The sequence below is a fragment of the Cryptomeria japonica genome, chromosome 2 (genome assembly GCF_030272615.1).
Source record: "Cryptomeria japonica chromosome 2, Sugi_1.0, whole genome shotgun sequence".
NCBI lineage: Eukaryota > Viridiplantae > Streptophyta > Pinopsida > Cupressales > Cupressaceae > Cryptomeria > Cryptomeria japonica.
In genome coordinates, this window is record NC_081406.1 from 251,683,997 (window position 1) to 251,698,390 (window position 14,394).

General features: G+C 35.4%; 1 protein-coding gene across 1 annotated transcript in view; it reads left to right on the forward strand.

Moving 5' to 3' along the window:
- LOC131044665 (uncharacterized) overlaps positions 1-14,105 on the forward strand; it is a 71,131-nt gene extending 57,026 nt beyond the window's left edge. Inside the window, exon 5 of the mRNA XM_057978035.2 lies at positions 13,003-14,105. Within this exon, the coding sequence (XP_057834018.2) occupies positions 13,003-13,209 (207 nt within the window). The 3' untranslated portion in view covers positions 13,210-14,105. The remainder of the gene's footprint in view (positions 1-13,002) is intronic.
- The last annotated feature ends 289 nt before the right edge of the window (positions 14,106-14,394 follow it).

Below are 14,394 nucleotides of genomic sequence, written 5' to 3' on the forward strand. Positions count from 1 at the left end.
TTCCATAGCTTTCTAGGGGAAGAAATTTGAGAAGAGCTCCAATTCTCCTTAAATGCCAGAGCTTTCACGAAAACCCCAATCACCAGCAGAGAGGAAGAATTTCTCCAGAATGGGAAAGATTCCCTCTTTTAAAAAAAATTCCAAATTATAAAGTCATTTTCCTCAAAAATCTATTTTAGGGCATAAATTCATTTTTTTATAAAAATTGAAAATCTCATTTTTAAAAAATTTATATTTTTCATTAAAAATACAATTCGCTCTCACACCAAAGTCAACATGCAATTTAATCCCTTTTTAAAAAAAAATATACAAGGCATAAAAATAAACCCACTATATGATGACTTTTAAACAATAATTTAAATCAATCAACCAAGCATGCTTGCATTATTAATTTAACCATAAAAAGGTACCCATAATAATTTATCCCCATTTAATTTATAAACACAATTCACATAAAACAACACTAGAAGAATAAATTAAGTCACAAAACGCATAACACACAAAACTCAACTTAAACAGAACAGAGACATGACCTGCATACCAACGTTGAAATAGCGGTCTACTTGGCGGTTTGACATGGTAGACAAAAGATTGACGACGCTCACAAACGAGCAAGGCTAGGGATGACATTAGGGCCATAGAACCATCTCCTCCATTTCCATCGGGTTAATTAGGTACACTCAGACCTATGGAGCCAGGTGGAGTCGGTACCTTGTACTTGCAATTTCCTGCATGACCACAAACTTTCTTTCTGAGTGCAACTTGTATAAGAGATGGAGGGTTTTGGGTGTGTGTGTCTATCAACTGATTTAGCACATCTTATATTGGGCGGTGTTGTGCGGTTGATTGCGCAAGTCCAATAGGAGCTTTTTCTCTTAGGAGGGGTGCTGTTTCTGATTGATTGAACAAAACAATAGCTGGATCTTCTCTAGGCGTAGAATCTCTTTCGGACATCATACTCTTGAAAATAAACATTCAAAAAGTTAAATAGAAAAGAAAGAGATAACTGCTCTCTATGAATTATATTAAGTTTAATATCAAAGATAAATTTTGATCAGTAAAAGTAGGATGATCATATACCATCTTTTGGTATGGAGACTTTTGGGTGCGTGTGTCTATCGATTGATTTAGCACATCTTCTATTGGGAGGTCTAGTGTGATTGATTGAGCAAGCAGAATAGGAGCTTTTTCACTTGGGAGGGGTGCTGCCTCTGATTGATTCAACAAAATAATAGCTGGATCTTCTCTCAGAATGGAAGTTTTCTTCGACACCATATTTTGGCAAATAAACATTCAAAAAGTTCAATTAAAAAAAAGAGATAGCAGTTCTCTATGAATTATATTAAGTTTTATAGTTAAAGGAAATTTTTGATGAGTAAAAGTAGGATAATTGTATACCATGGTTTGGTATAGATGAGGTGTAAAATTATTACTGATTATTTGATTGTTGAGGTTGCGTTCTTTCATATATCGTTCCTTCCACTTTACATTCTCAAATGCATTTATGAATGATGCATCTTCTTCTATTGGAAGGTTTGGTGTACTAGATTGAGCAAGTGCAAGAGGAGCTTGTTCTATTGGGATGGGTTCTATTCTCAATTGATCAATCATAAGAGATGGATCTTTTGTCATAGATGAATCTTTGCTAGACACCATACTGTAACAAACAAACATCCAAAATGCCAAATATGAAAAATAAAAATAAAAAGACATGATTAATGCTATCAAATTTTTACAATCCATGCTGAAATTCATTTATTGCTTCTGGATTTGATTGTGTATGTAAATTTTTATCACCAATGTTTCAAATCACACTCCATGATTTATCGTCACGATGATAAGAATTCCAAGGAAATGAAAATAATTGATATTTACATAGTGGCTCTTCTTAAACCATGGTAAATAAATGTTCAAAGATAAATTTTGCAAAATTAAATGGTACAGCTATTTACCATCTTTATGTATGGTTGATGAGCTTGTTCTATTGGGAGGGGTGCCACTCTTGATTGATCAAACACAACAATAGCTGGATCTTCTCTTGGAGTAGAATTTTGGTTGGACACACACACACACACGAAGTCTCTTGCAATTGATTTTGCAAGACAATTATCCCAAATTCACAAGTTATCCTAATAGGGGACATTACAATGCATCAAGAAGTCAATGTTGATGATGTAATATTCCACTTGCATCCATGACATGCAAATTCTCACCCATTTGTTCTTGATGCATCTTTTGTTGAACACTAACAAGGCAAAAGTCATGGTTTGAAGTTTTGCAAATTTTTCTATAAATTTAGAGAAGTAACCTTTCGCTATGCAACTCTTATATTCCATTAGAGCTTCATGCAATATCAACAATTGTGACAATTCATTTGGTTTGTGATTTATCCATAGCCTAGTTGTTTTTTTCTAAATCACCATAATCAAATGGACAATCGTTAAAACTAGTAGTAAAGAAAGAAACAATTTGGCGTGCTTCATCCTTGATTGGACATTCTTGTGTCGTTCACCAACACATCAGGAAGTTGATGTTGACGCAATATTCCTCTTGCATCCATGACATGTAAATTCTCACCCATTTGTTCTTGATGCATCTTTTGTTGAACACTAACAAGGCAAAAGTCATGGTTTGAAGTTTTGCAAATTTGTCTTTAAATTCAGAGAATTTACCTTTCGCTATGCAACTCTTATATTCCATCAGAACTTCATGCAATATCAACAATTGTGGCAATTCATTTGGTCTGTGATTTATCCATAGTCGAGTTTTTTTTCTAAATCTCCATAATCAAAGGGATAATCTTTAAAACTAGTGGTAAAGAAAGAAGCAACTTGGCGTGCTTCGTCCTTGAATGGACGTTCTTGTGTGTTGTTCACCAACGCATCAAGAAGTCGATGTTGATGATGTAATATTCCACTTGCATCCATGATATGCATCTTTTGTTGAACACTACCGGTGTCGAGGAGTGGGGAGGAGGGGTGAATCGATATATGCTAAAACTTAATCAGATTGAACCTTTTACTTAACATTCCTTCCTTTTACCATATGCATGAAAGTAAATAACTGAAACCACAAAAGCAACCACACATGAACACCAAGATTTTGACATGGAAAACCAAAATGAGGAAAAACCACAATGAGAACTATTTCACTATATTATTGTCAAGTTACAATGTTTAGGCCAACGGCCAAGGAGCTCACTGCCTTGAAATGACTTGCAATTAGGGCAAGATACAATAGGGACTTGCAAACACTGAATATCAGCTCTTCAGGGCAAGACACAAAACTTTTGATCACAGTTCACTGTTTAAAACCCCAGAAGTTGTGTTCATTACTGCTCTATTATACTTTCGAACCTCTGTTTTGCTTCACAATTGCTTAGCACAACCCACACTAGTTGACTATATGTTCCCACAATGATTCCATCCTTTGCAACATCAATTAGGTCGGCCTAATTAGATGTAATGTGCAAACACAAAACAGTTGGCCCCAAAACAATCTCCAATGTATTGTGGAAAGAAAAATGAGTTGTGTGAGGCGTCACACCTTCCTATCCATCCTAAAACATCGCCCAAAAATCCGCACACCACTGCATAGACCAAAACATTATAGGTCAGGTGCAAAAGATAAAGCGGTTAAGGTATGCCAATACAATTGACACCAATTATGATGCAGACCACCAATGACACAAGAGGATGCCCAAGATAACATCACCAAATATCCAGAACATCGAACAATCAAGCCACATCAACAAAATACTAGTAGACATAGGAAGGCAATCCATTCCTGTACGCTGACACTGGAACAGTCACACATGACTAAACATCAACTACGGATCCCAAAAATCAACACCAAAGCTTCATAAACTTCATGATGCATCTATATAAACCTTTTGAAGCATCCACAAATAGATTTCACACATCCGCATGATCACAAAGCTAACCCACTACTATCGTATTACACTGCACCACATCTAGACCAAAGAATGCTATCGAGTTACACATCCAGATCAACAAGTTTGACATCAATGACAACAAGAACTCATATTGACAACATCTTTGGCAACAAATTTAGTGCCAATTTGAATTGTTCTTTATGCTTTGCCTCCATTTGACAACTTGCTCCTCATTTTGCATAAACCATGCATCGTTGTGTGGCTCTATAAGCATATCCTTAAAACTAGGGCCTCTTTGATATATTGATCTTCAAATATCTTCAATTGTTCCTCATACAATTTGCATGATTGAAGACTGGTCATCCTCATAAATTTCTTCGTCTGAAAGCGGATTGTTGATTGATACTCCTCTTGGAACAGCTTGCAATTCTTCATTTGAATCTTTCTCTTGTTGCTCAACCGGATGTTCATCAAGGATTGCTTCCTCTTGAGATCATTGGAGTCACTTCCTTCTTCTCTTGTTGGTAAGACATCAAATAATGATGAATCTTGACAACCCTTTGCATCACTTATTCCTTTTGTCATGTTCTCCATTTTTGATTCTTGATTCTATTCATTAGTACCCACGATTTGTAGCTCTAATGTCTTCAAACATTGTTCATCACTTGCCAATATTTTGCTTGCTTAAATATCTTCAATTATTTCCTTGACTTCCACTTCAATACATTCTTCTTTTGACACAATGCTTAAAAGTTGTTTTCTACTATAATACCTTGATCATCAGGCTCAATCATGTTATTCTTTTGTGACTCACTTCTTTCTTTGCCGAATGATGCAACAATACGCTCTTCTATTGGTCTTTTATACTTCTTAGCTTCTAGGCATGCTGTCCAAATTTTGTTCGTAATGCACTCATTTGATGACTTTGGTAATCCAAACTAGCACTTGACTTGGTTGATGGCTTCTTCACACAATGAACATATAAATTCTGAATGGGGTGTGTTATGAATCTTGCACCAACAAGGTAGCAATATGTTTTCCAGGCATAATTCATTATCAAGACTTAACTGGTTCTCAATCCTCCATTTGAATCTTGTGAATGCGTCATACTTTTTGGAACTTTGAAATCATCGGCTTCTTCAAGTATCATTAGTTTGCGTATACCCCAAAAGAAGATCTTTCCTTGGAATGCTAACTCCATTCTTGACAAGAAGGTCAAGCGATGCATTTCATCATTTTCAGTCGTATTGTGGATTGTACATTTTCTTGTTATTGCAAATGGTGTAATTGTGCATTCAAAGCCCACCAAAGCTGACGAATATCAATTTGATGATTATCTTGACAACAAGAAACATGAAACTATTGCCCATCCATTGAGAAATCCCTTCTTTTTCTTTTTTGGATCTTCAACTTTTTGATTTTTTGGGGGATTTCACTTTTTTTTTTTTTTTTTTAACATAAAACAGTTCTTCCATTTTCCAAATTTAGCTTTTGAAAGCTAATATTGGTTCCAGCTTGCAGTAGATTTGAACATGAACATGCCTCTGTCCTTCTTAATTGTGGTAATTCTATTGTCGATCCAGCGTTCATGCGTTCAACCCTCCCTCTAATGCCGATTATGTTGATATGTGTTTTGTGACACTCGCCAACACAGAATAAAATATTGAGCACTCCATCCTCTCTTGAACAAGGAAACTTCAAATGCTAAACAGTGTGATCAAATAAGGCAACCCCAAGGTTTACAATGCAAGCAATGCGACTTTACAATGGATAGACTCAATGAATGATGTGATTTGCTGTTTACACAAAGGGATTTACGCTTTGCTGGAATTGGACTGTCAAGCTAACTTGAACTTAAAATAAAAGACAAAAGGATAAGGGTTAGAAAAATATAATCTAAAAATCTAAGGTCAATGAAGATAATGGATAGTGCTTAGATAAATGGATTGCATAAATCAAGCTTTGCTTCATCATGTGGAAACAACTACACAAAACTAATGCAATCTCTAAAGCTAATGAAGGGTTTTCATATTGTAAAACATTCACTCAAATACTGAATACTGACACAATCCAAATGAACATCCACAATCAAACTATTGCTAAATCAGGTTTAGACTAACCATAAACTGCAATTTGCAATCAACAAACTGCAAATGGTATGAATCCGAATTCCATTGAATATCATCATATTTCTTCATTACAATCAATGAACTTCAACTAAAACTTGAGTTGTAGAAACCATGCAAAATGTTGAAACAATACCAAAGATCCACCATATCTTTACTGAAAATCATGTAATTATTCCAGCATTGTCTTGGCAACAATCTCTGATCGCCTCTTCCTAATACTACTTCTAACAACTTATAACGTAACTATTCTATATAAATGAGAAGAGCAAGCCTTATATAGACTTCCCAATTACAAATGAAGAGCTCAGATTGATTCTAAATCAACTGCCAAGATAATTCTATGAAACCCTAAAGTGGGGTAGTTACAACCACCACCACCTTACATTTAATGTCGACCAATGAGAAAATTATATTGCTTTGAATACATATCCTTTTGAGGAAAAGGACCAATGACAAATAATATAGCCTCAATGGCACAATTTACAAGTAGATGATGACACTTCATTCAATGCATCCACATGTCCACTTTTTGATGAGTCAGGTTCGATGAGTTTGGACATGCTAACTTGTCATTATTTGATTGGTTGATGATGAGTGGATGCCACCTCAGCATGTACATCTCCTTAGCATTATCTCTTGATACTCAACATTTCTAACGTTGTTTAACTCTTCTGGAACTATCTTCTTTGCAATTTCCTTGTCCTTGGGCCTCATTACACATTTTGAAATCCTTTGTTATCTTCTCCTTGGATATCTAGGCATGCATATCATCTTGCCATAGTCGAGCAATCCTCCACGTTGTAATGCTCTTCATGTTGTAATGTCTTGTGCTTGTTGATGTTGTCTTGCATTAACCTTGTCAAGTCCTTGTCCATAGTTCACCTTGATCTTCATAGTAATCGATCTACTTCATGTTTTGGTGAGCTTGTCCTCGATGTTGATCCTCTATGCATTGTTGAGTTCCTTCTTTTGATCTTGTGAAGGTCGTTGTAGAATCTTCCTTGTGATCCTCTTGAATGTCTTGATATCTTTCTCATGTTGCAAAGTCCTTCTCCTTGTTCCACATGCTTCCTTGCATTGTGAAGTCCGTTTCTTTGTTCCATGTGCTTCCGTTGAACTTGAACACCTTGAGCTATTTCTTTTTCATGTGGTTGAATCCTCTTTCACAGTCTTGATTCCTTTCAATCATACCTGAAAAGATAGCAAATACCTTGGATCATGATAATGAATAAAAATCTTATGTTATCTCTAAAACCTTTAAGTGAAATGCAAGAGGATTATGACAATGAAAATTTAACTCCTTGCATTCCTAATTCTTATGGAATCAGTCCTCAGAATGTTTGTGAAACATCAATAATAACTTTAGCAATTCACAGAAATGCTTCATAAAACCCTTCAAAATCTGGAAACAACCCTTAATCTTTATATTTTTATGGATATGATGTCTCAAATCTTGAAACATTGGTGCTTGAAAATTCTGGAAATGATGTTTCAGGTCTGGAAATACATGAGTTCAAGTCTGATTTGCCCTCATATCCGCTGAAATTGATTTGGTTGTCACTAAATTTGCCTTGTGATCTGATTGAATTCGCCTCCTTTAGGACTTGGGCCTGATTTTCGTTGAAAAATTCCCTTCAACTTACCTGCCTCTAGGTCTGGTTTTGCTTCATTCTGATTGAAATTCTCACTTTATCTATGTTCCTTAGGTTTGGCTTCAATGCATAAATTCAGTCATAAACCTGCTATGATGGATCTGCTCCTTGATTTGTTTTGAACGTGTTTTTTGAATTGTAGAAATGAAGCCTTGTTATCCATAAATATATGCACCTCTCATTTGGAGTTACAATTCTTGATGAAGGTCGACCTATGCAAGAATTTTGTTTGCAATTTGTAAAATTCTTCACCCTTATCAGGTTGGCTAGCTTCATTTTGCATGTTGTACCTTAAAATTCCAAATTTCTTTCTTTTATCCAAGCTGGTTGTCCTTGTTTGAATTGCAATTGAATGTTATATATATAAGGTGAGGTGCTCACCTTGGAATTCACACCTCAAGCCTTCATTTCCAATTGAAATTCAACTTATGTCTGCACTTCTAGGTGGGATTGTGCCCCTCATTTGGATTTTAGTTTGGAATTTTAGGTTGTTCTTGTACTCTTGAACAAAATTTTGAGTTCATTCATTCCAAGGCAGAAATTAGGGATGTGTAAGAACTTTGGATCAAAATTTTCCCTTGTGAAACAACTTTAAGGCGGAAATTCCACTTGTGAATTTACAAAACATTCAATGCTCTTGAGAGTGTAAGGAACTTTTAGGGCGGAAAATTTAGGTGTGAAAGAACAACTCATGGGAACTTTGACTTGTGTAAGAACAAATGATCAGAAATTTGAGGTGTTGTTTCACAATCTTAATTTGAAATATGGATTACCTATGTCAACTTTGGAATTCCGTATCTCAACCTTGGAATTTCTGATGTCAATTTGGAAATCTTTTACTTCCGCTTCTTCAGTTTCAACTTTTCTTTGACAACTTTTCCTTTCACAACCCTCAACTCCATTATTGTCAATTGAATTTCCACACGATTTTGCCCTCTATTCTTCATGAATTTTCCATTCTTTCCTTAGAAATATCTCATTCACTCTCTTCAAATTCAGGATTATCTTTCATTTCATTTCTTCATGTTTCCACTTTATGCTAAGTTGCTACCTCACCTTATACTCTTCCTAGGCGAGAATTCCAAGGGTCAATGTGCTCAAGAACTTAAGCGTTGGGCCAAAATTCCATATGTGAAGGAACAACGTACTCATTGCTTGGGCGGGATTCAAGGGTGTGAAAGAACAAGGCACCTAAGTGCTGGGCAGAGATTTGGCCAGTGCAAGAACTCAAGAACCCTATTGCTGGGCAAAAATTATTGCTATGAAAGAACTCAAGGGCCCAATGGTTTGTGCAAAGATTTCAATTTGAAATTCATTGATAAGAACCCTCGCCCAACTTGAAACTCCTCATTTTTCCTTGTCATTTTCTTACATTTTTCATGATTTTAATCCATACCACTTGTGAAGAATGAATTTCTCAAATTTCTGTCATGGCAAGGTCGGAGAATCTGACCTTGACAAGGAATTTTCCTTATCTGGATGTTGGATTTCCATTATTTTTCCTTGACAACTTCTTGTCAACATTGACAACTTTGACAACATTGGACGTTCACTCCTGGACTTCGACCAATGTTTTAATCATACCACTAAAGACAAGACGTTGCACTCTAAGTCATTTCAAGGGTCGCTCAACACTCGCCTTATGTTGGACTGACAAGACATTGCTATCCCCTCTCAAAGGCTAAAAGATTAAAACTATTGCCAAGCTAAAACAAAACTAAGCAAAACCACCTAAACTAGCAAGTGAAAAAGTGGGGGTCCCCATTTGCAATGGGGCGTGTGTGTTTGCAACACAACAATACCTATCCTAAATTTCTACCCATAAATGATATAACTAGTTCAATCAACTAAGGTACCTATCCTAAATATCTAACCATACATGATAAACCTGATTCAATCACCTAAGGTACCCATTTTAAATGCCTAACCATAACAATTATTTTCTAACTAAATATTAAATATTTTTACTCGTAAAAATATATTGATTTAGATTACGTTATGTTACGTTAATTTTAGAACAGCATGATGGTCATTCCTGGTCCTTATTTGTTGTCACTTATTGCTATATATGATAATGCCCTCAGAGGAACTAATAGTCAAAGAGGCTGCAGTGGTCTGAGCTTGGCAAAATTATTGTGCCAAGACAAAAAATATTAAGCAATAGAACAAAATAAAATGATTTCCTCCATTGAACTTTCTATCCATAGAAAATTATATCTTGCTTACCCCCATTCTGTTGCCTATGTTGGCTGTGGGACTTTAGTTTGAAAAATAATTTGTAGACGACCATTTTGCTTTTGTACTCGTCTAAAATTCATACAACATTTCCTTAAAATTTCTCTTTTTACATATCCTCTCTCCATTTGATGTTGAAACAGCCCCACCTCCCTTGTTACCCTCCCTTGAAGAGGCAATAGAATCATAAATAGTAGAATATAAATACTCAAGTTTAAAATACCAGTTGAGTTTCAACTTTCAACTGCACGTGGCAAGGGAGACCTTTTGTTTTGGCTAATGGTAACTTTGGTAAGAGACCCAAGTAAAAAATGCTATGTTACCCTGAGTTTTTGGGATGGGGACGACAGGGGACGATGGGATGAGTTTTTGGGATGACAAATTTTTTGGCCCATTTTGGGGAAGGCCGGGGGACGGCAAAGGGGACGAATATATAAAATATAGGGAAAATTTAAAATATACGGGAAAATTTAAATTTTCATATGAAAAATAGATAAAGCATGTATATATACATTATATTCATATGAAAACATGGATAAAGCAGCTATATGTACATTATAGAACCTTAAAATACCACATTTGTGTTCAAAATTCATTTCAATACTCAATATACATTCATAATTCAGAATTCATTGTCAATACTCAATATGCATTTATAATTGAAAATTCATTGTCAATATGCCAGCACTTGTTGGATTTGCTGAAAATTTGATTGCTTTGCTTAAACAATTATTGCCGAAAATAATTGTTTTTATCGCATGTATCGTATATCCTTCCCTTTTAAATATATGAATATAATATTGTAAGTGATGAAATATTTATATCGTTCCCTTTTTAAGTTTTAAATATATCATATAATCAAACATGAAATATGGCAACGATATTATGAATTATCACATAGTCAAGACTTATGTTAATAATTTAATATCGTTGCCTTTTAAATTTTAAATAATGTTGTTAGATGGAGCTTAATCAAATTTGGAGGTTAAATTTTCCTCACTTTTATTGGCACAATTTTGCCCCCAAATTATTTAACGGGGGTAATTTGGGGGCAGTGCCCCCAAGACAGGGTCAAGGGGTAGTGCAATTTCCCTTTGTATGTTTGTGTTGAAATCAACTCGTATAGTTAGAATAATTTGAGCCATAATGTTATGAATTTGCAAATGATTGCATGATCCAGCAGATAATCTTCATGCTCACCTTAGTAGCCATACAAATTTTAAGAACGTGTTCAGATTCCTGGAATGTTGAAGAGGAATCCCTGCCTGAATTGTTGCCAATATGTGCACTGTTGCCTGATCCAATCTTATTGCTCCCATCTGAAGCATGAGAATTTAGATGGCCTGTGAAGGTTCTAATATAGAATTTTTTGTTGGAGATGGATATGCCACAATGTCACTCCAGGAGCCACCACTTATTTGTAGTTGATTGCACGTGGCTGTGCATATTCTTTGGTGGGGATTGCGATTGTGGCAATAATTTTGCATCAGAGTTTTGGAGCTCTTAAATTTTCTTTTGGTTGCAAGGGGAACTTTTGTTATCAATATAACTGTTTTTATGCACAGAATCAGGAAATATACACATTCAATACCAAAGGTTGTGAAGATAAATCTCTATCCAATAAACCAATCAAAGGATGAGATACAAGACTTGGACAACTACGACATGAATATCTGAAACTAATGCAAATTTGAAAATTAAGTTTCCTTAATATGGAAAACCATGCTTAGATCCTCCTCCTTAATGATGCCAAATAATCAGCCTACATATCATGCTTAATAAACCTATCTTATATGAACTTATAACATCGATAAATAAAGAATATCATCACCATAAGATAAGAGCAACAAGGCACAAATCAGAAACATAAAAACACAACATAACACAGGATTTACATTGAGAAACCCTTGCCGGGAAAAAATCCACCAAGAAGAGAGGTCAAGTATGCATTATCAACAATAAATGTCATTACAATACATTCATTTCCATTATCCTCTTTGCCTCCAACATAGCAGCACCTATGTACCTATGAACAACCTCCTTATGCCTCTCACCTATCCTTCGTTCCTGCAGAATAACTCTACATTTAACTGTTCTTCATAAATTCTACATCCAGAGCTGTATTTATAGAATGACGAGCTCCAAAACCACCAAACAAGGTGTCCAAAGAAGGCTATTTATTCCAAACGATCACAACTCTTGGGTTACCTGCATGGAACTTGAAAGAACACTGGTTTTGGCTCCAATACTTTCCCCTAAACTTGGGCACCCAATTTTGCAAGATAAACATTACATTGAATGTATTAAATGATGGAATACCAAGAGACACCTGTTGCCTCTTCCAAGGGCACTTGGAGAAACCCAAAGGTCACTCATTTCTCCCCTCTAAGTCATTAATTATTTCCATTCTAGGCGTCTGCATGTGGGGAAAATAATATTAAAAAATTGTGTTCACAACCCACCTTTACTGCTGCTAGTGGAACCCATCACCCTTTATGATTGTATTATAGATAATAGTAAAAATAAATATTACAAAATATTTTCCCAATACACCCTAAGTGCCCGAGGACACTTTTCAAGGATGTTGGAGTCATGTCACAAGATTTACTGGGTACATGGCACCTTAACCCTAACATACAAACAAAGATAATTTGCAAATACATAATGAAAGGATAGGGTGCCTCTTATAGACCATCGAATAGCTTATTGAGGGCTAACTTCTCTGACGGTTACAACAATATTCTGGTTATATGCAATGCACTTTGACTTGGAAAAAATTGTGAAGATTACAGATTACTGCAAGAGAACATATGCTTTTGCCTGTCATTTTTGGATGCAGGTTTTCCTCTCTTTTTCTTGATCAAATAACTGCATTTGTGGATTAAATTATGTTGCCAATGATAATGGTTAATCTGTTTTAATATTATTATTAAGTTATGAACTGATCTCATACTTGATGCAAGAACTACATTAGTGTCTCGAGATGAAATTTTTGAATGTGTTCCTGAGGTGATGAGTCGGATGTTGGTTGTCTTTAATGAAAATTTCAAAGTTTCTAATTCTTCATATTGTTGATGTGGTTGAACTGCAGTTTGCACGTCTTTATCCTCTTGATCAAACAGACATGTCCCCTGCTATGCGCTCAATTAATTTTGGAGATTCTGTTCCTCCATCAGTAGAAACGGACTCTTCTGCAAGAGATTATACTCCGCCACAGTATCTTACTCTCTTGTTCACAGACTTGGGTGTGTTGACACCATCTGCAGTCAGTGACGAACTTATTAAGCTCTACTTGTAGGCTGTTTCAACTGATGAAGTATAGAGGATTCAACAATTATGAGGGCATTCAAGTTTTCTCAATATGCCAGGAAATGGAGATGAAGAGGAGCTGAGTGATTTGCATATCCTACATGGTTATTACTACAGGTATCTAAACATGGCATGGTTAGCCCTTTTTTCTTCAATTATAACAAGATTGAGTCTTGGGGGCAGATGATTTAAGAAAGGAGCAATTTGCATATATGGTCATTTCACTACCATTAAACGTAGGATTATCCCCAAGTGAAAGAGTGTTGCATTCGTCACTGAAGTTATAATTTAGTATTTCTTGTAAATTGAAGCAGTCAATCCTGGGGTCTTCTCAATCAATGGCATCTGTAGTCAAAATTTACATCACAAGGAAACCACATGATTGCAGACGCATTGCATGTACTAACGAGTACACTGTGAGATCGATAATCAGAAAAATTGTACTTGTGAAAATTGTCAGCTTTTTATTCATGACTGCTTTAAGGCTTGGGTAACATGTCACACCTTGACGTTGGCTGATTTCTCATTTACTTGCAACAGATTTTTGTTTGGAATGAATCTTAGTGATTATTTCTTTACAAAAAGACAGAAAGCTAAAACAAAGTTTCAATTTATGTAATTATTAAAAGGTATTCCAGTGATTCTTAAGTTTATATGAGGATGAAGTATGGTGTTTTGAGGTCTTCCAGTGATTATTCATAGGTTTTCTGGTGATTAAGTGAGTGTATACAAAGATTGTGCGGAGTCGAAGATGCTTTTCTTGGTTAGGGATCTCTGCTCTGTGGTAGTTAATCGAGGGCTACCTCCATGGAATTGATATTTCTCTGTATCACATGATTCACTTTAGTTGTGATTTTGTTAATGTTGATTTTTCTTTTCAAATTCTTTTTAGGGTGTAAATGCGTGGTATTTTTGGGAAATATCCTTACAGCGGTTTATGTTAGTTAAATGGTTATCACCCAAGTCATATTTGCAGTGGAAAAGAAATTCACCTACAGGGTGGAAATCTTAGATGTGCTTAATTAACTTTTCATTGAACTCCATGTTCAATGTTTAAAATTGTTGGATCTATAATTACATGTGAAGGTAAATATGAAGGTTTAACTTAATACTGAAAATTCCGTCCTTATTGGGTATCGCTCAAGTCATATTTGCAGTGGAAAAGAAATTCATT